At 57.0% G+C, this 25,529-nt stretch overlaps 3 protein-coding genes across 4 annotated transcripts in view; all 3 read right to left on the bottom strand.

Annotated features, from left to right (window-relative positions):
- Positions 1–121: 121 nt before the first annotated feature.
- On the bottom strand, positions 122–6,203 carry MLKL (mixed lineage kinase domain like pseudokinase). The gene is made up of 11 exons (XM_039721482.1): positions 6,076–6,203; positions 4,862–5,418; positions 4,559–4,672; positions 4,282–4,456; positions 4,083–4,180; positions 3,832–3,967; positions 3,215–3,299; positions 2,669–2,817; positions 2,422–2,471; positions 1,814–1,954; positions 122–775 (listed from the first exon to the last, which is right to left on the bottom strand). The coding sequence occupies exons 2-11, from the start codon at positions 5,316–5,318 to the stop codon at positions 723–725; spliced, it is 1,458 nt and encodes a 485-aa protein (XP_039577416.1). The 5' UTR covers positions 5,319–5,418; positions 6,076–6,203; the 3' UTR covers positions 122–722.
- Positions 6,204–6,968: 765 nt separating this feature from the next.
- FA2H (fatty acid 2-hydroxylase) lies at positions 6,969–24,268 on the bottom strand. Of its 2 annotated transcripts, none has more exons than XM_039721375.1 (7): positions 24,150–24,268; positions 12,613–12,708; positions 10,773–10,915; positions 10,560–10,666; positions 9,147–9,319; positions 8,463–8,715; positions 6,969–7,836 (listed from the first exon to the last, which is right to left on the bottom strand). In XM_039721375.1, the coding sequence occupies exons 1-7, from the start codon at positions 24,234–24,236 to the stop codon at positions 7,757–7,759; spliced, it is 939 nt and encodes a 312-aa protein (XP_039577309.1). In that variant the 5' UTR covers positions 24,237–24,268; the 3' UTR covers positions 6,969–7,756. The 2 variants fall into 2 exon arrangements, with proteins under 2 accessions (XP_039577309.1, XP_039577308.1); XM_039721374.1 differs by lacking the exon at positions 24,150–24,268 and adding an exon at positions 18,436–18,764.
- Positions 22,844–25,529, bottom strand: part of WDR59 (WD repeat domain 59) — a 50,405-nt gene continuing 47,719 nt past the window's right edge. The window contains exon 27 of the mRNA XM_039721370.1: positions 22,844–24,501. Within this exon, the coding sequence (XP_039577304.1) occupies positions 24,266–24,501 (236 nt within the window). The 3' untranslated portion in view covers positions 22,844–24,265. The remainder of the gene's footprint in view (positions 24,502–25,529) is intronic.

Below are 25,529 nucleotides of genomic sequence, written 5' to 3' on the forward strand. Positions count from 1 at the left end.
CCGGGGGGAGCCCGGGGGAACCCTGAGGTGAGCCCCGAGGTGAGCCGAGCGGAACCGCGAAGGGCTGGGGGGAGCGGGGAGCCCGGGGAAGGCCCCAGGGGAGCCGGGCCCCGGCGGCCCCTGGGCAGCGGCGGGCAGGAGGAGCCCAGGGTGGGTCAGGCTGGAAGCGAGCGCGGTGAGTCTGTGATCCCGGCTCCCTGCGCAGGCAGGATTGTCCCGGAGCGCCTTCACAGGATTGCATCCGGGTGTTGCTGGGGTATCGCCGGCGAGGAGAACTCCTCAGCAACTCTGGGCAATGTTGCAGTGTGATCACCCCCACAGGAAAGGAGCTCTTCCTCATATTCCAGTGCAGGTTCCTGTGCATCATTTTCTGCCCCGTGGCTCTTGTCCTGTTGCCGGGCTGCACCCAGCACAGCCTGGTCCCTCCTCAGCCTCTTCGAGCAGGGACAGCGCTGGTGGCGTCCCCTCTCAGCCGTCTCTCCTCGGGGCTGAACAGGCTCATCTCCCTCACTCTTCTCCTAAAAGAAGCCGTGTTCCATCCCTCTGCTCCCCCAGGCTTCTTGGCAGCCTCTCTTGGGTCACCTCTCTCTCTCCCCAGCTGCCTCCCAGGCGCGGCCCCGAGGGTGTCACACACAGAAACAGCACAGGAGCACCGAGCCCTCGGTCCCTGCCAGGGGGCACAGGGGCCAGGGCACCCTGGGCACCCGGCCCCTTTTCCACAGTTAACTTCCTTGGTTTCTGCTTTTCTCCAGGTCAGCCAGCGAGTCCACAATCTCTGCAAAACACAAGGATGGCGTTAGCCAACACAGAGGACTTGTTTGGATTGCTTTACCAGATGAGGAGATGGCTTTCCCTCAGTGCTGAGGGCTGGGACATGGAGCCACACTCACGGATCAGCAGGGGACAGGTCTGAGCACACAGCCCAGCCCAAACAGCAGTAGCTGTGATTGTGGAAACACCCCTGTGAACAGCTGCAATAAACTCCCTTCAGCTCAGCAGCACGCGGTGCGAGGTGTTGGATTAGGGTCATACTAGGGTAATAAAACCATCCTGTTTCCTCACAGTGACTTTGTCAACATCTCTAATGATGTTTTGGCGTTTTCTCTTCAGCCAGGGCTACTCCCTGTGCCAGGGAGGTGCTGGGGGGAAATGGAAGCACAGAGATGTGACACTCAGTGGTTTCTTGGGCAAATTTCCCACAGCTCTTGTATGGATCTGGTCCTGTAGGATGGAGTGGATGAAATTAGAGAAAGTTTTCCTCCCTTAGACTGAAGAACCAAGGGGAGGGTATGACCTCTGTGACTTCCAACACACCAGAAATGTTCCTCTATAATTTGCTGATGTTGCTGCTGTATCTCCTGATGGAGCCCAGCTGCTCATCTGGTCAGACACAAACCAGCTTCAGAGACAGGGAAAACTGTCACAGAGCAATGCCCAGACTGCAATTTGCCGCTTAAAGCCCAAGGCAGGAAATGTTCCTGCAGAGTGTTGTGGCTGCTCCTCCAGCTTATGGGATCTGCAGGGCCTGAGCAGGGATTAACTCACAGAACCCCACCTCCTGCCCCTGCTTGTCTGATAGAAAAAGCTACTTTTATGTGACACCAAATAAACAAACAGCGTGGTGATAATTGTCATGGCATGGGTAAATAAATGTTAATGTGTGAGGTCTGGAACTGGGGGACTTGTTAGCATAAAAAGGAAGGTCAAGGCAGGATCCCAAAACACAAAACCAGGCAAATTCATACGGGAAAGGAAGGGCAAGCTGCTGATGGAAGGATGCAAAGGGCCTGGAGCAGGTGTCTGGGGCACTCACCCTCAGCAGAAGGGCGTTGGGAAGGGTCAAAGGCCTGGCACTGTTCAATGATTTTCCTCAGATCTTCAGGACAATCTTCCCCAAGAGGGTCCCAGGGATGGTGATTGCAGATTTTCTCCACGATCTCCTCAGGAGTGCAGCCTAGACAGGGAGTGCAAACAGGAGTGTCAGCACGGAGCTCTGCTGCCACAGGAGGGTGCTGGGGAGGAAACCAGCACAGAGCCATGCCAAGAGCCTGCCTGCAGCCTTTGGCAGGGAGAAGCCAGCAGGGAAGTGACCCAAACTCCATCTGCAGTGAATCCCACCCAAATGTATCTGGCATGACACCGTTGGGCTTCAGTGGAGCAAGATGTGCTTGTGCTTAAATGCCCATGACCATCCAATAGAAACAAAAATTATTTGCATTTGTGGTTTAAGCAGGTTGCTTTACTGCAAGCTGTATTTTATTGGAGTTTCAGCAGAAGTTATGAAGCTGGTAGGCACACCAGGCACTGCCACTGGCACCTGCCTGGGATGCTCAGGGGAGGAGCAGGGAGCACCCAGTGCCAGACAGGAGCCACACTGTGCCATGTGGCTTCTATGCAGGGAACCAGATACTTGTGTCTCACCTTCAAATGGGATTTTGGAGGTTGCAATCTCTGCCAGAACGATCCCAAAGCTGGAAGGAGACAAGCAAGAGTCTCAGTATTCATTCCACATGTATTCCTCCCTCCTGGTGGAGAGGAGTGTTGGGCTGTGCCAACTGGAAGCACCTGCTGGTGTGTCCAATTAAACCTGGCCTCCTTCCCCAGCTCAGCAGCTGCTCTGCCAGACACCTGCCTGCTCACAGGCATCTCCTGGGAGGGACAGACACACCTGTATATTTCACAGGGCCTCTTGTAAGGGTAGTTGATGTCTTTCAGGTTCTCTGGAGCGATGTAGGCCAACATAGAGACTTGTTTCCAGTCCTTCTTGGCTTTCCTCTTGATGGATGATTCTGTTTCACACAGCTCAAATCCTGACAGCTGGTTGAGAGAATGAGAAAGAGAAAAGAAGTGGAAACCTGTGGTGCAGCTAGGAACTGCCCCAAGATGGAGAAAACACAGGGAGAGGCCCTGGGCAGTAAAGGCTGGTGTGCAGCCCTGTGTGCTGCCCAGCAGGAGTCTCTTCCTGCAAGTAGAACCAGAGGTGAAGGCAGGTGAATTGCCCCAGCTCCAGCTCATCCCAGGCTGGATGCTTTAGGAACACTCACTTTGCTGATGATAACACCAAACTAGGGAGGTTTGAGTGCCTAAAGTCATAGACGAGATACCACTACTCCATTTTATCCTGGACCATCACAATTCCCCTCAGTGTTGGTGCAGGGAGACGTCCACAAAACCATTTCAAACTCCCAAAAGCATCTCCAAGTGTGGTGCTTACCTTCACACAGTAATCCCCAGCCACCAGGAACTTGCTGCTGCAGATGCAGCCATGGAGTCGGGACTTCTCCCCTGTCTGGTGCAACCTGCAGATGGATGGAACCAAGGGAACACGTGATGATGATGATGATGATGGTGATGATGGACTGACCCCTGATGGACTGACCCATCCCCACCTTGGTGCTCCCTCCTGCCATGGAGGGAATGACTGACATGCAACCAGAGGAGCCAGCAGCCCTCTGCCTGTCTTGGTGGATCAAACCTGCCAAGGCAACCTTTCCAGCAGGCTGGAAGAGCTGCTGTGGGCAAAGCAACCTGTAAGGAGAACTGCCATGTGCAGGGTCCTTCCAAATCTGCCCTGGGGATCTGGGGAAGGGGATTTCCCCCTTCTGGGCCTTCGCAGGCTTGAAGCCAGAGGCAGAGGACAGTGACCAGGGTAGATGGGAGCCACTGCATCCAAATCCACCACCTAACCTTACACCAGTCTCCCATCCCAGGGTCCCAAGGTGGGAATCAGTGCCTAACAAGACACCACAGCATGCTCTGAGATACCAGGAAGCTGCACTCAGCTTTTGGATGATCAGGTGAAGCTGCTCACTGATTTTCACGGGTGCTCACCTGTAGAGGCCTCTGGCAGCTCCCAGGGCCATCCGGATGCGGATATCCCAGGAAAGCTGCTGCTGCTTGCTCAGCACGTCCCGCAGCGTCCCGTGCTTACAGTACTCCATGACGATGGAGAAGCAGGGGCTCCCATCTGCAAGGCAAAATCATCCTGCCTTGTGCCACCTCTGGGGAGGGGACCACAACAAGGCACGTGCCACCAGCCAGCACCGGGGAGGAAAAGGGTGACGTTAATGTGACACCCCTACCGTTCTCCTCAATGCAGATCCCGTACATGCGGAGGATGTTTGGAGACTCAAACTTCTTCAGGGTCTGAATCTCCTTCTCAAAGATGTCTCTCACCTTGCTGTGGAAATGGACAGCGTGGTGAGATCCCTGGAACAAGGCATGGCATGGTGCTGTGCCACCCTCCAGGGGCCACACTCATTCCTGCCCAGGACAACTCACACTGGGTCAGTGGTCAGAGGCCTCTTGAAGGTTTTGATGGCAACAGGGTACTTGAGGTACTCGCCCTCGTAGAGGTCGTAGCTCTCTGTGTCCTGCAGGTGCCTGTGGAAAGTGAGGTGGTCTCGCTTGATCTCAGTGATGTCTTCTCTTTTGCCAACGTTGACCTTCTTCAAGCCTGCTCCCACCATGTGCCAGAAGGGAACAAGGGACACATTAGGCAGGGCTTGGGGGGAAGGGATAGAGTGCACAGGGTGCAGGTGGTGTGGCATTGGCTTACGCTCCATCTCACGAATGACTTTGTTCAGCTCGCTTTTCATCCAGTCCATCTTGCTCTCCATATGCTCCCTGTCGATGTAGATCTCCTCAAGTGCATCTTTGGGCTCCTCAGTACCTAGGGACAGAAGCAAGCAGAGGTTGGGCCACTGGATGAGCAAGCATGGCTGTGTGGTTTGTTTTTTTCATGGTTTAAATGTCCCTTTGGCTCTTCATGGCCGTGGCCATCAAGCCAGAGCTAGGTAACAGCTGGACAGAAGGGCCAGCCAGGAGCTGCAGGGAAGGAGGGTTTGCTAGATGCACTCACTTGCAATCACCTGGTCCAAGAAAGCTCTGTCATCCCTCAGGTCCTCAGCGTCCTGCCTGCGACACGTCTTTGACTGGAAAGCTTCCAGGAAAGCCTGCTTCTGCTCTGCCTGCAGCAGGAGCGAGAGCCCCTGGGCAATGTCCTCCAGGCTTTCATTCACCCAGACAAACTCCTCGCCAGTGCTTCGGGCTCGCAGGAACTTCTGGATCCAGCTTGTCTGGCTGTATTTCATCACCAGTTTCTGGGCTTCCTCCAGTGCCCGGAGCAGCTTTTTCATCAGTTCCTCTTCGTGGTGGGAGATGTGCTGTCGTGGCTGAGCCCTGAGGATCCTCACGGGCTCCAGCAGAATCTGGATGCGCTCCACGAGGCGCTGGCACTGGTGCTTACAGCACTTCACCTGCTCGAACTGGGCATGGATGGCCTGGGCCACAGAGAGGACCCTCTCCACGATGTCCATGCTTGCAGCAGAGGGCTTGGCTGGGGGATGTGGGCTGGCAGTGTCTGGTGCAGGAAAGCCTCAGAGATCAGCCAGATGCAGCTCTTGCACACCTTGCACCCTGTGGAACAGCCTGATATGGCACACATCCTCCCAGCCCTCACATCTCCAGCTGCCTTGCTTTCCCTGCTTTGCTGCCACTGCAGCTGCTCGTGCAGACTGCAGCAGGCACACGCAGAGACATCGGTGGCAGCAGTAGTGGCACATCTTTCTCTGCAGTAGCAGGAGATGTTTTGGCTCGATTTATGTACATTAATTTAGTGTGAGCCATCCCAGAGAGCTTCCACCCAGAGGAGCAGGGACATCAGTGGCCCAAGGAGCATCCCCTGGCAGCATTCCTGGCTCCAGCCTCGCATCACCCTGGGTTCCTGCCTGCAGAGCCCATCTCTTTGGCTGTAAAGATCTATTTTCATTTCTACCCAATGTCTCTCTCTGTGGTCACCCATCTAATAAAGGCTTGCACGTCTTCACAGCCCCAGCATCCCCAGCTTCTCCCCATAGCTCTGTCCTGCCCACTTAAGATTTTGATTTTAAATCAAGCTCTTTCTATGCGCTCAGCATCCCCACAAGGATGGTGCCTGCTCCCCAGCCCACGTGCAGGTAGCAAGGACAGAAAACCACCCCTGTTGCAGGGAAATTAGCAGCAGCCCCTCTGATGCAGCCAACAGTACGAGAGCAGTGCCAGGATCTCCTGGCTGGAAGCGAGATGGAAACGCACCCAAAATCAGCTGCAGCCACTGTCCTGTCCTCTTCAGGCTCTCCCCTTCTCTCACGGCCCCAAGGGAGGATCTCTTCTGCTCCCCAGGAGGAAGGAAGCTCTGTCAGCTGCTGCTGCCTGGGCTGTCTGGGCAGACTGGAGGGGCACGGCAGGACACGCGTGGCTTTAAAGGGTGTCACGGCGGAAGGGACCTTGTGCAACCCCACTTCCCACGCCAGCACAGCTCCCAGTTCCCAGAAAGCTGCTCGGGGTATTCCCAAGGCCTGTGTGCCCTTGTGCTGGGCTTTGCCTGATGGAAGAAGGAATTGCCCACAGGAAGTGCAGTGGGAAAAAGGGGATGGGGAAGTTGAGTGTGCCTGTATTGATGCTTCTGCTATTTTGAGCACTAAACCCATTCTGCTGTGCTGGCAGCTGTGGGAAGGTTTGCCCAGGGCACTGGAACACCCACAGCAAGGCTCTGTGCCCTGCTGAACTCCCTGCATGGGCAGCGAGACCCTCCAGAGCACAGCCCTGCTCCAAGCCCCATCCCCGAGCCCCAGGGGAGGTGGGCTGTGGGCACCAGGGCTGGAAGCAGGGCTTGACCTCTGCTGGGAGGGCAGGAAGTTTTACAGATGGCTTCGTCAGAGGGCCAGGCTGGTTTTGGGAAGCTCCGGGGTGCACGCGACGCTGTTGCCCAACTTCAGAGAAGTGAGTGGCAGCTTCTGCTTAGCCAGAGCCCCAGCGTCACACAGGTTTGCTGAGAATAGCCCTGCAAATCTCCTACCTCACTGTGGCTGACGAGGGGAGCCAGGAATGGTGGCTCCAAAGGCCATCAGCACTTGGAAAGGGACACACGAAGGGTGGGAGAACAGACTTGTGAGCAGCCCTGGGGGATACATTTCCCAGACCCTTTTTAGAAAGTTTTATTTTTCAAAATATACAGTTTATTTACAATTGTAGTGTCTACAGTTTTACATATAAATTTATTTCAAACCTTTAAATATCTGCAGTAAACATTAGGGAAAAAATAATAAAAAATAAAATCACAGGATCAGCAAAAAAGGCATCTCAGTAATTCTTTTCATTGGAGTTTGAGTTTCAAGTGCCAATGTCTATGAAAACCATGAACTTGATAAATCTGGCAGAGAGATATGGGTGCACTGGTTAGAAAAAGGCACAATCCAGAGCTGTGGGACCCGCCCCAAAAGGGCTGCAGGCCAAGAAAACCCCGTGCTGAGATGGGCTGGGAGAAGGACCTAGGGCAGGGAATCCCCTTGGCATGAGTTAGGCAACTGGGGCAACTGCAGTGTGCTGGGTGCCCTGGGAGAGGGCAGCCAGGAGAGCCAGGGGCTCTGTCAAGGTGCCAGGGCAGAGGAGGGAGGGCAGCATCAGGCACTTCATCTCTCAGGCAGCAATCTGCCCGTGCATCCATAGCCTGGGCAGCGAGGTAGGGGCAGGAGTCCACCAGGGAACCCCACGGCCTCCTCCTCCCCTTTCCTCACCATCCTCAGCCCCCCCATCCCCTTGCCAGTGCCACAGCTGGACCACAGCACTCCACAGGGATGCTCCACTTTGGAGTCACTGCTGTGGCACAGCCCCCAGGGAGGGGCAGGGAGCAGATGGCCTCGCTGGGGGCTGGGGAGGGACACCAGCCCCAGGGCAGGGGGTACAGAGCCAGCAGCTGAGCACTGGGCTGGGGCTGTCAGTCCTCCTTCTTGAAGGTCTCCTCAGGGATGAGTGTCCGGAAAGGATAATCCCAGAAGCGTGTGCTGATGCCAAAACCTGTGGGCAGGGAAGAGAGACTTCAGCCCATGGCACCATCATCGAGGTGTTGCAAGGGCTCTGTGTTAACTGGTGAGGGAGGAGTGTCCACATTTTGGGAAGGGAGGAAGGCAAAGTGAAGACAAGGAGGAAGAGCAGAGGGAGCAGGAGCTGGCTGGGCCATGCCAACAAGCCCCATGGATGATAGCTTATCTGGATGGGGCGTTTTCTCCTAGGAAACCGGGCAAAGGGCAGGTTGAGCAAGCACTGGGCTAGGGAAAGTGTGGGACGGATCTGGGGAAGCCTGGGGCCTCACCCTACACCTGTCAACGCCTCCCAGCAGGAAGAGATGCTGCCCCGGGCAGGGATAGACACCCACATCCAACACCACAGGGGTTTGTTCTCTGCCTGGCATTCCAGGCAGCACTGATGCCCACCAGTGAGACGGGTGCTGCCTTCACCCCTGCCTCAACCTGGCAGCCAGGAAATATTCTCCATGGGCTGCAGCACCTCACACGCTGCTTCCCCAGCAGCGCAGTGCTTGGCTTTCCTCATCCCAAACCCCAAACACTTTGGAGCAATCATCTCCACACATACAGGCAGACTGCAGCCCTGACAGCCCTTTCCCCCGGGGAACGGGGCGCTACCTGATCTTTGGTGTTCAAAGTGGTGCTTGACGTGGTACGCCTTGAGGCCATACAGGTAGGTGCCCTTCCTGGGAGAGCCGTAGTGCAGGTAGTAGTGCATCATGTCGTAGATGACGTAGCCGCAGAGGCCCCCGACGAACACGGAGAGCCCCAGCACCGCGGGCAGCAGCAGCCGCAGCACGCCGTAGAAGAAGCCGATCACCAGCGAGGCTGGCACCGGAGGGAAGACCAGGCGGGAGCTGTCGAAGGGAGACTGGAAGCAGAGAGGGACGGTGGGACAGGCAGCTCCTGCTCCCCCCCAGCACATCCCTGCCAAGCATCAGGGAAACCCAACCCCAAAAACCCTCCCCAGAGTTGTACCCCCCATGCATGCCAAGGTGCCCAGGCAGGTGGTAGCTTTATCTGCCCAAGCTCCAAATTTCCTCCAGCAAAATTATGGCTCTTTTGGTTTTCCCCCTTGCCCAACCACACAGCTTGAAAATTTAACTCCAGCTCCTCCAAGGCCGTTTTACAGCCCTTGCTGGTATTGGGTAAGTGCGTCGCTTGGGATGCCACCAGTCACACTGAGCAGGCACCAACAGGCTCTGTCTGGGCAAAGGGCACACAGCAACAGGCTCCAGTGGGGCAAAGGCCACCATTCCCACGGCCCAGCAGGTGCCAGCGGGGGCGGGAGCTGCGACTCACCTTGTGATGCTGCCCATGCAGCAAGAAATGCAGCGTGATGAGATAGTAATTACTAGCGGGTGGCTTCATGTGGAAGACAAAGCGATGGATGAGGTACTCTAGCAGGGACCACAGGATCATTCCCAGCAGGAAGATGAAGGGGAAGTAGTATTTGTGGACAGGGATGGAGTACTCTACACAATGAGACGTGCAGTGGTCAGCAGGGCAGGCAACATGCAGGTGCTTTTATCCATCGCTATCCTCCCACTGGCACCAGGGTGATACTGAGCTGTCCCTCCCACTGCTCATCCACCTCCTGTCCTGAGCTTCTCTAGGGAGCTAACTGCCCAAGCTCTGCTCTAAACCACATTTTTCTTTGATTCTTACTAATTTACAGAAACAGGCTGCTTCTTGCTGCCTCAGGAAGACAGTGAGGGGAGCTCCCTGCATTCCAGATTGCAGCGGGGGCTTGGATGTGCACTCTAGGGACTGCGTCACCATTACAAAGCTGCTTCACCCACCAGAACAAGGCAGGAGGGACCTTAATTGCACAGGCAGCACTCGTGACAGTAAAACAGTGCTGTTGGTGTTGGTGTTTATTTTTCTGGGGGAAAAAGAATAGACTTGTTGGGCACTTTCCCCCGCAGAACATTTTTCAGCCACCTCCTTCTTTCAGGGCTGGCTGCCAGCCCCGTGTCCTTCCCAGCGAAATTTTGATTGCCCCAAAACCCGCTTATTTTTAGGAAAAAAACCCCACAAAACTTGGCAGCAAGGTGCTGAATGCCACAAGGATCAGGGAGTGCCTGTGCAGCCGGCGCTCCCCACGCCACAGCCGGGCACAGCTGGCACTGGGTGGCACCTTGCGAAAAAAACAGGGAACCCAGCAAAAAAAGAAAAGAAAAAAAAAAAAAAAAAAAAAAAAAAAAAAAAAAAAAAGACAACAACAAAGAAGACAGCCTGCCCCGGCCAGGCTTGTTGTTCCCGGGGGAGCGGGGAGCAGACAGTGGGAGATTCAAGGGCAGGCGCTCCGGGCAAACAAGCCCCGCACTGTGCGGAGCCGCGGCGCTCAGAGCCGGGTTTGTTCGCCCGGGTGGGCGGCTCAGCCCAGCCCCGGCACGGCTGGCTGCGGGGGCTTGGCAGCAGGGAGGACTTTGCTGCAGGCTGCAGCCCAGGTCAGCGGGCTCTGTGCCTCTACTGAATTCCCGGGGGACCAAAGGTGGTGAGAGGAGGGGAATGGAGGTGGGCAAGCACAGGTGGCTTCGTGCAGGGGACGTGCTGGTGGCCACAAGGCAGAGGGGCTGACCTGCTGCTCTTGCATGGGCTTGTGGTGAGCACGTACAGAAGGAGGGATGAGGAAGGGGTGCAGGTCTCACCCACCCCGGGCTCATAGTGGGGTCAGTAATGGAAGGCCAAAGGCGTTGCTGCTGCTCGTACCTGTGGTGAAGGAGGAGAAGAGCCTGGTGTTGCCCTGAGCAAGGGAGGTGTAGCTGACCCAGCTGAGATAGAGCACCACGGGCGTCCATACCAAGAACACCACGTACCTGTGGGTAGAAGGAGATGTCAGAGGAAGTGTCCTGCTGGCTGGTGAGCCATGCCCCCTCCCGGGGCAGCACCCTCCAGGGCACAGTGCAGAGCCTGCGAGCTCACCATGCTGTCTTGGAGAGGAACTCAAGGAAATCCGAGTGGAAGAGGCGGATGGGCCGGTCCACAGGCTGGTGCACCCACTCGTCGTACTTCTCCCCTAAGTAGCCCACCTGCCACAGCAAGGGCTTCTGCCAGTCTACCAGGTCCTGAGGGAGCAGACAGTGGTTGTAGTGCTGTGGGACACACAAACCATCCCAGCACCAGGCACAAAGCTGAGCTGCTGCTGCTGCTGCTGCAGGATTTTGGGCTGCAAACCCCTTCCCATGCCCCAAGAGCAGCTGCTTCTGGTTTCAAGGTGCCCTGAGCTCCCCACAAGCACAGGGCAGACAAGGAGCCAAACACACATCAGCCCCAGGGCTTAGCTCACCCCTGTGCCAGCGGGTACCTGCCAGCAGATCAAGGTGAAGGGGGCTGTGCCCAGACCTGGGTCAGCACCAGGCCCTGATAACTGAGGCTCTTTGCCTCTCAAGCTGCCAAGATTAGATAGTGAGCAGTGATATTGCCCAGCAGAACACCTCTGGTGGCACACGGATCCCACCCCCATGGCACTGCCCCTGCCAAGGACATTTCTCCTTGTGCAGAGGACACATGGGGTGGCCACGGCTGTTTGGGCACCCCAGTGAGGAGCAAAGTGGGAAGGGATGGGGAGCAGGGGTACAGGATGGAAACACAGACTCCAGCAGTGCTGCTGAGCATGGCTGAACTCAGTGCAAGAGTAAGGAGGGACCTGTGCAGGTACACATGTTGGCATGGCATGAAAATAGGGAGGCACAACTGGCAGCACCACCTCTGCCACTGCTCAGCATCCCTGGACACATCTTCTGCTGGCCTAGCCAGATAAAGTGGATTCTTGCTTCCATCCCTGTGCCAGGACTGAAACCATGCCTGCCTGGCCAAGCCCTGGGCCTGGCAGCTCTCCTGGGGCTGCTTGTGCCACACAGCACTGGCACAGCAATTTGGCACCTGGGGTTGTGCTGCCAGTGGTGGGGATGGCTCAGTTCAGGGCAAGGAGCCAGGGTGGCTCTGGGCATCTTGGGAGCTCTGCTGCAGGCAGGGATGGACACAATCACACAGGAGGGCAAACAGCCCCAGCTGGTGTATGGGATGGGAACAGAGGCATTCTCCACTGGGGGAAAAGTTAAAGCAAAAAGTTCACTTGGAAATGGACATTCTCTTTTAAAGGTCCTCAGTGATAAAATAGTAATTTGGGGGAGGGAAAGATGTTCTCTTTGACCTTCTCTAAAAAAACCTCCAGCTTTCTACAAGATGAATGCATGCTCACCAACCAGCTGGGACCATGCAAGGTGTGGTGACCAGGTGGTGCCATGGAGGGCAGGGACAGCCAAAGGCACCTTGGAGACAAATCCCCATGTTGTGGCATGCTTGCAAAGCAGCTGGCAGGGCAGGAACCACACAGCACACACAGGGATCACCCTGCCCAGCTGGGGAATCCCTTACTGCTCATTACGAGTGCTCAGGCAAGGGCAAAAAAATAAATAAAGTAATAAAATAAATAAAGCAAGCAAGAAATAAAAGCAAGCAAGGTGCGGCTTGGCAACACTTCCCTCTGGAAGGGCACAGCTGCTGTCAGAGAAAGGCATCTCTCCCATGCTGCTGCAACGGGAGCCTCCCAGCATGGCCACACCTGTGCAATAAAGCATGAGCAATGCCATCCACACCAGGAGAAAGGGCAGAAGTGGCTGGAGCAGTTTGGCTCCCTTAAGCCATCCCTCCCATCCAACAGGCCAGCAGAAATCCAGCACCCATGCAGGGAAGAGGAGACCTGGTGTTTCCCAGGAGCACTCTGGCAAACAGAGTGCTGGAGAAGCTTCAGAGCTCTTACCGTCTCCACACGCACTGTTTTGTAGCAGAGATCCGTCTGCTCTGGAGTCGGGGCTGCAGCAACCACCTCCTTCTCATCCACTGTCTCAGAGAGGCTCTGAAAAGAGAAGGAAAAGTCGGTGGTGAAGCACCAGTGGTGCACTCAGCTGGGGATGGTGATGGCTGCAGCACCCAGGGTTAGGCCGGAGTGAGCTCCTGCCTGCTAAACAAATATGGGGAAAATTCTGGTGAATTTAAGCCAGTCAGTTCCTGCAGAGCAGGATTCCTGAGGGAAGCAGCTGCCAGTGAGCTGCCCTGCCCTTCGGACTGAGCATGGTGGGCTTGGGGCTCTTTGGAAACCTTCTCTGAGCCCAGTGTTTGGAATACCCTGCCCATGGCCAGGACAGCACGGGTGCTTCAGAGTGACAAGGCAGAAACTCTGGGCTCTGGGACTGCATTTTGCCCTGCAAATGGGCAGTGCCATAGCAGAGGTCACCTTGCCACTGCCAGTAAGGCCAGGGGCATTGCTGGGTTAGTGCTCCCTCCTCCCACCCCATTGATCTCCAACAAAAGCCCAGCTTGGCTTTTTGGTCCCTCAGAAAGCTGGGCTGGCAGGCCTGGGGGTGTGGTACAGCTGGTGCCACCACCCTGCCCGTGGGCACGAGGAAACACACAGAAGGAGGGACCTTGTCCAGGGAAAAAGGCAAAGTGCCCTTCACAGGGTGACACTGAGCCGGGTGCCTTTGCCATGGGCTGTGGAATATGAGGTGGGTTTTGGTGGTGGCTCAGGAGAGCACCTTGAGAGCACCTTGAGGGGATGCAGGGGTGCCGTGGTGGCAGGACGAAGACCCAGCGCAGTCCCACTGGCAGGGCGGGCTGAGAAACAGGAGGAACCTGCCTCGTCTGATGCTTGGAAGCAAACACGCTGCCAGCTGCCAGCAGCAGCCTCCTTGCTGCAGCCGTGCCAGCCGCTGCCGGGGGCTCGGCGGGGCTGAGCCGTGCCCGTGCAAACCCCAGGGCAGCCGTGCCCCCGCAGCAGCCCGGCTGCCCGCGCAGGACGTGCCAAACATGCCTTTCCCCCCGCTCTGCCGCCCCGAGTTACCCATTAACCCGGAGCGGGGCACAGCAGCACAGCCGTGCCCGACGGGGCTCCCAGCTTCCAGAGAGCAAGGATTCCACCCCAGCTCCTCAGGGATGCTCTCCCCACCCTCCGAGAGGGATGCACTGCTGCTCTGTCGAGGGGAATGCCGCCCCGGCAGCTGCAGGAGGGCCTGGGATGCAGGAAAAGCAGCGTCGCCCTGCCAGGATGTCAGGGTTGACTCTGTGCCTCGCTGGGGACACCGAGGCAGGGCTCAGGCACTGTTTACCGACGGCAGGCACTCCTTGCAAGCTGTGCTCCCACCCCATTTCTCGGGCTAACCGGATTTCAAGGCTCATTCTGCTGGACAGGAACTGCGTTACCCAGCTCTGAGGCAGGCCCTTGCCTGGGGCAGCTGGCAGGGGAGGACAGGGGATATTCCAGCCAGTATTTCCAGGCTGCAATCCCACTGGCATCAATTTTACTTCAGGCAGACCACAGATATGAGCTAATGCCATGTACCGCCCCACCTCTCCGTGAGGATTCCCACTATTTTCCATGCTGCACGTTCTGTCCTTCAGCCAGACATTCCAAAACCCTAGGGCAGATGGGATGTCTTAAAATCCAGCAAAGCATGGTGTATTTATGGTTTTGCCTCGCCCTGCAGGTGATTTGGAAGAAAATTTGGTTTTAAGAGAGTGAAAAGGCTTATCCATGCCCTGAGAAATGAGCTGGTGCTCTCCACCTTCACACTTGCACCACAGCCTAGCCAGCAGCAGGAAGGATGCTTAAGAAAGCTGGGCTGACGCAATGCCCGGCACCTCTCCTCCCTTTTCCGAAATGTTCACACACCTCCAGTTCCCCTGCCCATGGATGCCTGAGCACCCTGTCATGGCTGGAGGCTTCCCGGTCCTCCCAGGTCAGGGACACGGACTGGGGGCTCACATCCCACCTCACCACCAGCACCTGGGCTGGGTGACAGCAGTGACATGCCACTGCCCTGTGTGCTATGGCAGCTCCCTGTCAGCACCCAAATCATCTCCTACCCCTCCTCTTCCTCAGCTGGGGAGCAGGAGGAAGGCTCTCCTATTGCTCACCCTGGAGCTGGCACTGAAAGGACGGGGAGCTGTGTTGCAAGCAGGATGCAAACCACGCTGGCATGTCCCAACTGGCTCCCCAAAGGGTGGCCTGCTCCTGCCTGCCCCAGGCACACAGGGGCCCTGCTGACATCAAGCCCTGTGAGACTTGAACCAGCACTGGGGCTTCTGCCCCTTCTCCTCTAAAGAGGAGGTGGGCTGGGAGAGGCTGAAGGGCTGTGCTGAGCTGGGCTCTGCTGTCACCTGTGGGTGGTGGAGATGCACCTGAGCTGTCCCCAGGCAAACAGGTCCTGCCAGGGAAGACGAACAAGGGGCCTGATGTAAGGAAGGGAAAGTTAACGCCTACAAGGCACTGCACCTGCAAGTGAGCAGCAGTCCCAGTAAGGTGCTGCTGGTACACACAGGGCCAAACACCCAGGGCATGGCATGATCCAGTGACTGGGTGACCCAGCATCCACCTGTGAGCATCTGGCTGCCCTGCGTGGGTCACACAGGGAGCTCAGCACTGGGTCCTGCACCCAGGCTGGGCCACCCACTGCTGTCCTGCATCAGGGCTTGGGGCATGAAAAGAACACAATCCAGCTGTGATGTGAGCTGCAGATAGAAGGGGTGGTCCAGCACAGGGTTCAGTGTTCTTGGGACACAGGCAGAGAAAACCTCCCCCTGTCCCAGACAGGGAAATGCTGCCTGCAGACAGCTGCTCTGCCAAAGCCTGGACCCAGGGGTATTTTACACCCATTTGCCCAGTGAGTCAAAACCCAGAGGAGTCCTGCCATAACTCTGCATAGCTCCACAGCCTCCAGCACCTCCACTGAGCTCCTCAGAGGCTCAGTTTGCTGGTGTCCACATGGGACAAGCTCTGCTGGCAGTGCAGGTACAGGCATGCAGCACGAGGAGACCCCAGGAGGTGCAGAGAGCCCAAGCCAGGTGCTCACTTGTGGGGGCACCATGCCAGCAGCACCATCCCAGCAGCACTGTGGTCTGTGTTCTCTGGTCTGTGCTGGCAGAGCCCCACAAGGCTGTGTCAGCCCATTAAACACTGGGTGCAGCAGGGCTATTAAAAGAGGTGAATTTATCTCCTAACCATAGTAGCAGTATAAAAAGTGACTTCTTGTTACATCACCCCCAAAGAGGTGCCCCAGGTCCCGCCTACGTCCAAGCGTGCTCAGGCTGGGATGCAAAGCCAGGGCGAGCCTGACGTGCAGCAAGAGAGGCAAGAGGAAGAGAAGGACACTAAACCTGAGAAGGATGGAAGATTTGCTGTGACTCACAGCCATGTCATGCACCCCAAAGAGGCTGTGATGAAAGTCCCTCATTGCTCAAACTGGAAGAGTAATTAGATGATCCAGTTCCCTTCTAGCAAGGCTGCTAAAATCCACTGTCTAGTTTAGGTAATTATTGATACTCGCTTTGATCTCCCCTACATGTCCTGTTTGCACAGATAAAATGTTTAGGGATTAATTTGTTCTTAGCCAAAAGGATTTGGGTGATGTAGAAAAGGGACCTGCAGCTGAAGGAGAGAACCACAGGAAGGGGCATGGAGAGGCCAGTGGGATCACGGCCAGATCTTATCTTCTTTATCTCTCCTGCATTAACGCATTTTTTCCCCTTTTCAAAATCCTGGAAATTCCTGGGGGAAGCAGGGGACGATGCTGGACCAGAGCATACTGAGTCCCTCAGCATGGAGATGATGCAGCCCTGGGACATCCAAAGGGCAAGGAGAGGCACTGGCAAAGTTGTGGAGATCTGGAATAAATCTGGTGTAACATAACACTTCCTCCAAAGAGCTCTTTGGGCTACACCTGCCCCAAAGCGCCCAAAGCACGAACCCAAGCACCGCCAAGGACATCACCTCCCCTCAGAGAGGATTTTTAGGGGTGGTGAGTAGGGCAGAGCAGCTCCCACATCAGCGGCAGCTGGACACGGCCTCCCCGAGCAGCAGGCAGCTCTAATCCCCGCGCTGTGTGTTACAGCCGGGATGGTTTATCTGGCACCAGGCAGTGTCAGATCTCCGGCGTTATCACGCCATGTATTTGCATTGGGATGGTGCGGCTCCCCTCGCTCGGGAACCCGTTTGTCCGGAACCTTCCCTCGCCCCAGCCCGCTGGGCTCGTCACGCCTGCGAGGAGGCGGCGGCTCCGTGTCCCCAGGGAGGAGCTGCCGCGGCCGGGACCCGGCCGGGAAATGCAGGCGCTGCAGCCAGGCTGAAACAAAGCCCTGTCTGTGGAGCCGGGGCCGAGGCTGCGCCCCGGGCAGGACAAACAACCAGCCGGAGGGACCGGCCGGTCACCGACCCCGCCGGGATCCCGGACCGGAGCTGCTGGGCTGCTGGAGGGGGCTGGGCTGGCCCCGCTGCCCGGATCCTGCCCACGAGCAGGGGGCTGGCACTGGGGAGCAGTGCCCGGTGCCACCGGAGCCTGCGGAACGTCCCCAGGGAGCGCTCCCTTCCACGGGCCTGGCACGGTGGGGACGGAGCTGTGCCAGGGACACCCATGCCCACACCATGCAGTCAGGGAGATGGTTGGGCTCTCTCCTCAGCAGTGGCTGCTCACCGCTGGCAAACCCCAGTGCCCAGCACTTGGTGCCTGGTTGAGTGCTGACAGGGCCAGGAAGGGCGTCCTGTCCCACTGCCCGCTCCATGCCATACAGGCCTGCTAAAACTGACACTGAGCTCCATCTCCTGCATCCCTCCAAAGCCCCCAACCCCTCCATGCCACACTGGCACCCAGATCCACCCACCAGCCCTGCTTCCTAGCATGGCCAGGGAGGGATGGCGTGGACCCTGTAGGTACCCAGCTCTGTGCACTTGACACCCCATGGGATTCAGGGTCCCCTGCACCTCAGACCCCAGAGAACTCCTGTGAGTCAGGAGGCACATGGGACCTTGGCACCCTGCACACCTCAGGCACCACCCATGCAAGATCCCAGGAGCCTCAAACATCCTCTGTCCCCTTCACCCCTCATGCCCTGTAGATCCCAGACCCTACAGAGCCTGACCCTATGAGTGTTGTCCTGCTCACACCCAATACACACCATGTCCCAATAGAGCTCAGCCTGAAATCTGGGTGCACTAAACACTTTATGTGCTACACGCACCTCAGAAACTTCTTGCCATGTACACCCCAGAGCCTATCCAGCCTCTGTATGTCCTGAACAGCTTGGAAGCTGAGAAGCCTGGACCTGGAGTGCCCTACAGACCCTGCACAGTTTGGACCCAGGGTGCCCTACAGACCCTGCACATTTTAGACTCCACACACTCTGGACTTGGGATGGTTTATAAACCCTGTCCTGCTCAGATCCCAGAGAGCACAGACCTGGAGCACCCTACCAAAACTCGATCCAGGACCTAGGGAACCCTATAATCTCTGTATATCCCAGTCTTGGGATGTACAGAACCACTGTATATGCCAGCCCTGGGACCTGGGTGCCCTAGAGAGACCCTGTACCTCCTGGATCGGTACTGGGATGGGGACACTCGCTGTACAGCCCCTGCACATCCTGGAATAGCACCTGGCACACCCCACAGCCCTGCATCTGCCAGTTCCGGGGCGAGGGGCACCCACAGCCCTTGTTCACCGGACCCGGCACCCGAGGCTCCCCGCAGAGACCGCACATGCCCCGGCTTCCCCTGCAGCCCGCGCCCGCCCCGGTGCCGGTGCCGGAGCGGTACCTGCTCGTCGCCGGGCTCTATCTCGCCCACGTAGTACTGCTCCAGCCAGCGGCGGGCGTTCTCCGAGTGCCGGTGGGGCGGCCCGTCCAGCGCGGCGCTCACGTCGGTGCCGGCCCGGCGGCGCAGCAGCTGCTCCCCGCCCGGGTGCAGCCGCACGAAGCCGCTCAGGTCGTACAGGCGGCGGCGGCAGGAGACCAGGCAGGCGCCCTGCGCGCAGCGCGCCCGCACCTCGGCGGCGCTGAAGGACCGCGGCCCCGCCGTGGCCATGGCCCCGCCGCCGGTGCCCGTCCCGGTGCCCGTCCGAGTCCCCGTCCCGTCCCGTCCCGTCCCGCTCTGCCCGCACCTGCTCATCTGCATACATGCATATGCAGCCAGGCCACGCCCCGGGCCGCGCCCCGCCGCAGCCCATTGGCAGCCGTGGACGGGTGGGGCACGGCTGGGGTGGGGAGGCTCCGCCCCGCCGCAGGTACCCTGGAAAGTGGGAATGAGGCGTCCCGGGAGAGGGGACACGGGGCACCCTTCACGGGGTGAAAGGGGAGTGTGCCCCCCAGGGCCCATGGGCACGGTCAGGGTGCGGGAATGGGGGTCTGGGCAGCCTGGGGTGGGTTATGGGGGGCACTGGGGTACTCCGGTGTGGAACTGGAGTATGGGCATCCCTGAGGCAGGGATGAGGCGGTGAGGGCATCCTGGGGTGGTAGCTGGGGGTATAGGGCACCCCCGGGGGAATCACCCTTCCCAAGTTACCAATCCCCCTCCAAGGTCCTTGGTGGCCAAGGCAGGGGACACCCCAGTCCTGGCTCCAAGTGCCCTAGGAGAGCAGGGTCACCCAGAGGCCAATTCACCCCAGTGTCACTTGCTACCAGGCAGCACATCCCCTTCCCAACTGTTTGAAGATATATTCCAGTATTTAATTAAATTTGCAATTAGCCAGGGGGGCAGGAGGCAGCCCCAAATACCCCAAAGAATCACAGCCAAATAGTTAATAAAGAATGACAAGTAAGAAGTTTCCCATGCATTTTTCTGGGGAAGATTTCCCTCTGAAATGAGGGGGGCTGCTTTGGGGTGACACCCTTGACCACAAGGGCTGGCCACGTTCCAGCAAATTTGGCGTTGCCGGCCACACCGGGCTGCAACCAGTGATTAAGGTGGGGTTTGCCATCCCAGGAATGGGGAGCCCCCCCAGCCCCGCCTGTAAGGATGGGTCACCTCAGCCCCCTGGCTCTGGGGTGCTGTAGGGTGCAGGCCAGGCGCTCACAGAGGCCTTTAATCAAGGTGGATGCAAAACCTGCTGTGGCAGTCGGCATCAGCTCCACCTTCCCACCCGGCTCCAGGCACAGCCCTGCCACCTGCTTGGGGGAAAAGTCCTTTTTTGGGTGGGCAGATTGATTTTGCAGAAGGGTTAAGGGTGGGCATGCTCCTGGCTGGGGCTGCTGCAGGGCACCTGGGGTGCATTGTGAGTCCCTTGGGGTGGGGGACAAAAACATTTTCTGGGGGTTGGGAGGGCCAGAGTAGTCCTGAGAGGCTGCCAGGAGACCCCAAATGAGGTGCTGGAGTGGGACACTCTCCCAAGGGGTTCCCCAATACCCTCAATGGCCATGGTGGTCCTGGCTGTGGTGGTGAGCTCAATCTGGCACAGCTCTCTGGGGCATTAGGGTGGCTTCTGGATGGACACTGAGGATTTTTTGATGAGCATGAGGGCAAGGTAGGGGACAGATCTGAATGAGCTGGGGCTCTCAGCTGAAGGCCACTGTACCCAGTCCCAAACCAGGGACCCCAGACCCCAAGCATGCTCAGGTGCAGTGCCCACTATCTCTTTGTGGGGTGCTGGAGGAGATGGAGAGGCCACCTGGCTGTGACCCCCCCCCCCACAGTCCCCACTGGCTGCTCTTGCCTGTGCAGCCCATGGCTTTTGGGACCACAGGCTGCCAAGGGCCATCCTCTGTAATCACCACTCATGGCAGAGGTGAGTCCACCCTTTGCCAGCCCACAAAGCTCTGGGTGACCTGTGGGTCCCTGCTGCCATCCTGTCCCAAGCACAAGGAGTTGTGGTCCTCACATCCCTGGCAGCAGGGCCCAGGGATGTGAGCCAGGCTCTTGTGAGCCAACATTTCATCTCCCCACATTACCTCCTGGGCTCTGTGGTGGGACTCTGTCCCCCCACAAAGGCACAAGGGTGTCCCCACAGTGGGTGAGCCAACCCCCAGCCCTGCAGTGAGAATGGGGCAGAATGTCACCTGCAGAGCAGGAATGCACCGAGCACAGGTGGCACTGGGAGAGGGACAGTACTGGGAACAAACTGTACACCGGTGTCACAGCATCACACTGGCAGCAGAGGTTGTGCCAATGCCCTGTCTCTGCGGCTGTGCTCATCCCTGTGCCTGCACCATGCCAGCCCCAGGACAAGCAGGATCAGGAAGTGTAGTCAGTTTGCTGATCAGCCTGGCAGGAATGAGAGCAGCCAAGTGGCTTTGGCTCATCAGTTCCTAAACTGGTTTCCCCACCAGACAGACGGACAGACGCTGGGGCTGGCACACAGGAGACAGCAGGAATGTGCTGCTGGGCTTGGGGCAGGATTAGGCCCTGCAGTGCTGGAGGGGCTGATGCTGGGATAATGGAGCCGTGGCCACCAAGGAGGAGGAGACCAGTACAGACTCTGCTTGGTATTGCATCCATGGGAAAGGTTTTCCCTCTCTGCTAAATACTCCTTGTTTCTCTGCCAAACTCGATCATCAGGGATTAAACCTCCTTCTCTGCACATGGAAAGCCTCAGTGAGGATAGGGAAGGCACACCATGCTTGTTATTACACCCTCAGTAGGAAAACAAATAGGGTTTAAAATGCTGACAGCAGCCTTTAGGGCAGAGCGTGGGTTGTAGTGGGAGCCCTCTCCCTCTTCCAGCCCCGTCCTTGGGAAAGCTAATGGATACACAGGTAACAGCTCCTGGGATGCACTTGGCAGGCAGCTGAAGCAAGTTTTGGCAAGCAGCTGTTCAGGGTCAGACCTAAGGTCTTCCACCCTCAGCCTCCTCCTCTGCACCGGCCTGGGAAGGGTGCCAAAGCAGGTGTGGGGTGTGCGGGCCCAGAGTGCTGCTGGCTGGGATGGAGCTCCTCTCCTTGGCAGTGTCCAGTCACCCCTGAGCCCTGGCAAACCCGTGGCACCAGGGATGCCCTGAGGGAAGTGGTTTGACACCCCTCCCACGCAGAAACAGCAGAAAGCCTCGTGCAGAGCGGCTGGTGTAATCCAATGCCCCCTTGCTCCTGCTCCAGCAGAAACCATGGATGGGTCATCCCCTGCCCTGCAGCACGACTGACCACACTGCTGAGCACTGTGCAGCAGCTGAAGGCTCTATCCAATTGGCCTGGTTTGACCATGGCAGCATCCCCAGAGCCGGTGTGGCCCACGCTCACTGCCTGAGCAGTCCCTGTCTCCTCTCCCTTCTCTAAAGCTGCACTTCAGAGCAAGGTTTGGCCTCACTGGGGAACTTCTTGCACTTGGTACAAGTTATTCGGAAGAGCTGGTGGGTGCGGGGACAGGCAGTCAGGGGTGGGCAGAACAGAAGAAGGGGCTGGTGTGGGGCACCACCACGCCCCATTTCTGACCATTTACTGCTGCCCTGCACAGCAAAGGCAACAACGTTTCTCTCTTCAACCGGCTCCAGGCAGGCAGATTAAGCCGGTTGTGTTTCCTTGCAATAGTCACTTCTGCAAGGAGTGGGGCTGCTCCCGAAAGAGCCAGCAGACATGCTGCAGGGTGCGAGAGAAATGCTGGCAGCATCCGGGAAGACATTCCACCTACCTGTGCAGGGCTACACAACAGCCGCGGCGAGGGCTTTTCCGCCTTCTCTGAAGCGCCGGCCGCGCTCCGCCTCGGGCCATTCACATACTCCGCAGATGGACCGTAATAACACATAAATACCACGATTTGTCGGTCCGTCACCTTTAAATAACAAATCTCCTTTCCCTTCCAAGCTACTCAAGCATGGAAATGAGAGCGCTTGCAGGCGGGATGGCTGTCAGGCAGGAGCAGCCTGGCCCGGGGTGCCGCGGCGCCGGGCCGGACCCCGCTGCTCCCGCCTGCTCTCCGCGGGGCAGACGCTGCCCAGGGCCTCCCCACACTGCAGGATGTGGGCTCGGGTCTGCCTGCAGCTCAGACGCCGCCCGGCTTCGCTTTCCCCAGAGGAGCCTCACAACCGCGGGCAGTTCCCAGTCTGTTGCCAGGCTGGTGTGGCAGGTGTCGGCACGTTGTCCCAGCCGGGGCTGGGGGACCCAGCAGGGCCCTAGCTCCTGTGGGGCTCTGCTGCTACCGAGCCCCCTGCTTTGGGGTGCAGGGAGAGGTGCAACACTCACCACCCACTGGGAGGGAGAGCTGCTGTGGGCTCCTCAGAGAGAGCCATCAAAGCAACACCACATTCTATCAGAACAGCACTTAAAAAAATAATTTTAATGTTTTAATTGTTTAAGATACATCATCTGTTTATTCCACAAGAGGATCCCACTGCCTAAGCTAGCACAGGGGTTGGGAAAGGGCATGGCCCATGGCCCCACTCCGCAGGCAAGCGTGGGAGAAGGGATCAGTGCCGGTACAGGCGGGGGTAGCTCCAGCTGGCTCATCCCTGACCACACATTCGCCTAAATCCAAAGCTCAGGCTGAAGCCAGCCCTGGAGAGGTACAGGCTGCACATTTCAGGTGTGCACACACTGCACAGCAGCATCCCTGCGCTGGGAGTGCCCTGCAGGCACAGCCCCAAACAGACAGAGCCATCAGTACATTCTCCACAGTAAGAAAAGTCATAAACCTTTTGCCTCCATGGATTCCACCAAACTGCTGGTTCCCTGCTCAAGAGCCTCGTCACTCCAGAAGCAGCAAATCTCACATTAACCCTAATTTTCCCCATAGTGCTTGGAAACAACAGCCAAAAGGAGATATATTGAGTAAGTGTCCTCTGTGTGTGTTCTCAGTGAGGGAGCAAAGGCTTTCCAAAACACCACATCTAAAACAGTGTGGATCCCAAACTCAAAAGGCAGATGCCTTTCCCAGTGACTAGGAAGTGTCACTACCAAGACAGGGACAAGTTAAAGTGCATTTTATCACCTGGTCAGAGCAGGAGATGGAGACAACTTAAAGCCTAACAGTACTAAAAATGCTGGAAGTCACTAATCCCAGGGACCTTGGGTGCATGTCTGGCCTTTTCACAGGTACTGACTAGAGCAGAAATTATTTAAAATGTAATCCTGAAAAATGTAATTTCCTTTTCTTGCTTTGTGGGGAAATCTAAGCGATGTAAACAGCCATTCAAAATAAGGACCCTGCTGCTTCCAGGGAAACTGAGCACAGTTCCATGAACTATTTCCTCTTCAAGCGCCACTTAAAACTCACCTTCAGAGCTTACTGTTGCTTGAGAATTATTTCTGCTTTAATTGTGTAAAATGACTGTTTTGCTCAGTTTGAGCCCATGTAAGGAGGCACCTGGAAAAGACTCTACGTTGCTGAAGCGAGTTTGGCTCTGCCAGGTGGGTCCCTTCCAGGGGAGCTTTCAAAAACCTCTTCATCCCAAACTAACCAATATTCACACACCCTTCTGCACGAGAGAGCAATTTTTCTGGTCTGGCATCCATTGCCAGCAACGGACGCAGGGAATTTCATCAAATTGGTCTGAAAGCAACCTGGGAAGCATAGAAATGGAAGCACTTGTAAACATCACCACAGCACATTACCAGGACGTCCCGCTTCAGCTCCTTGCGGCGATCTCCTCCAGAGAGAGCGGAGCAGAGCTGACTCAACATGGCTTGGGAATGAAACATTCAACCAGTTCCCGTGCGGCTCGCTGTGCTCAGAAGGTGCTCTCCAGCAGGCAGTGGCACCCGCAGCCCGTGGGACAGACCTCCTGGGTGCGAAACCACTCCATCATGTGGCTGGTGTGGCCGCCGTGTCCGCAGGTGAGGCAGAAGTTGGAGGAGCCGCGCACGGCCACGTGGCAGATGGCGCACTGGAAGGTGAAGCCCTTGCAGATGGCGCACTGGGTGCCGCGCACCTCGCTGCGGCAGTGGCTGCAGTACACGCCGAACTCTGCCGGGGGGAACGCGGAGCAGAGCAGACAGTCAGGGCTGGGATCACGCACCAAGCAGCCTGCACACAGCCCCTGACACCGCCTCACAGCTCCAGCAGGATGGGAGGGGGGATGGTGTTTAGGGATCTTGGTTTGCTCTCCACACACGATCAAAGGAAGGGGCAACTGCAGCACTGAGGCACTGACCGGCCCAGCAATTCCCCTGATGGCTACAGCTGTCTGCTGGAAATGTGAGCTGGATTTCAAGCTTTGGAGACACTGACTCGTGAAGGCTTCCTGCTGGTCTCACCCATCCCTTACCACTATAAAGCGTCACTAAGCAAGCAAGAACAGCCTCCATTTCTAATCAGAGAGCCCACCTGATGCTCCTGTATCAGACTGTCAGCCAAGGAGGGGCAAAGGCAGTGGGTTAAGTCACCTGTTTTCACTCCAGTTACTCCCAGAGGTTGTCTTGGGTTACAAGGTGAGACTACTGCCCTTTCTCTGGCATCCTTCACCTGTTTTTCTTCCCCCAGGTCAAGCATATATGTTTTTAGAGGTCTGTGAAGAAGACAATTTGGCAGCTGTCCTTAAGCTGAGCATCTATGCTGCTGAAAGTATTTTGGGAGGAAAGTTCTCTTTACCTATTTGCTGGCTAGCTCACCTAGTTAGAGATCTTGCAATTTTAACACAAGGACACTTCAGGATCAGAGATGAAGACAGGGCATCTCAGAGGGAATAAAGGACATTCATCAGCACAGAGCTGAGCATTGCTGGCATGGCAGTATGTGAATTTTCCAGCTTCCCTAGCGACATGCTACAGTCTACAAAGCCCTTGAACCAACACCTGCAAGCCTCACCTCCACCCAGAAGTGTAAAGAAGTCAAACTCATTTACTGGCAGAGCTAGCATCTGTCAGAGGTTAAATGCCACACATTTGCTGTGACATTTCAGTAACCAATGGACACTTTATCTACATAGAAGGATGCTCTGCCTAAGCCAGAGTAAAACAGCTTGGATTTTGCCTTACTTATAAGCTATCAGTGAT

This window comes from Passer montanus, unplaced genomic scaffold (genome assembly GCF_014805655.1).
Source record: "Passer montanus isolate IOZ18808 unplaced genomic scaffold, ASM1480565v1 scaffold45, whole genome shotgun sequence".
NCBI lineage: Eukaryota > Metazoa > Chordata > Aves > Passeriformes > Passeridae > Passer > Passer montanus.

Bases quoted from the DNA above. Each gene is read 5' to 3' on its own strand.
- MLKL (XM_039721482.1), bottom strand. From the start codon at position 5,318: ATGGACATCGTGGAGAGGGTCCTCTCTGTGGCCCAGGCCATCCATGCC. The intron at 4,673-4,861 runs GTGAGTGCATCT...TTCTGTCCCTAG, and splicing joins CTTGGACCAGGTGATTGCAA to GTACTGAGGAGCCCAAAGAT. The intron at 3,300-3,831 runs GTGAGCACCCGT...ATCCATCTGCAG, and splicing joins GCTGCCAGAGGCCTCTACAG to GTTGCACCAGACAGGGGAGA.
- FA2H (XM_039721374.1), bottom strand. From the start codon at position 18,702: ATGGCCACGGCGGGGCCGCGGTCCTTCAGCGCCGCCGAGGTGCGGGCG. The intron at 12,709-18,435 runs GTACCGCTCCGG...TTCTCTTTTCAG, and splicing joins TAGAGCCCGGCGACGAGCAG to AGCCTCTCTGAGACAGTGGA. The intron at 9,320-10,559 runs GTACGAGCAGCA...CTCATTGTGTAG, and splicing joins CTTCTCCTCCTTCACCACAG to AGTACTCCATCCCTGTCCAC.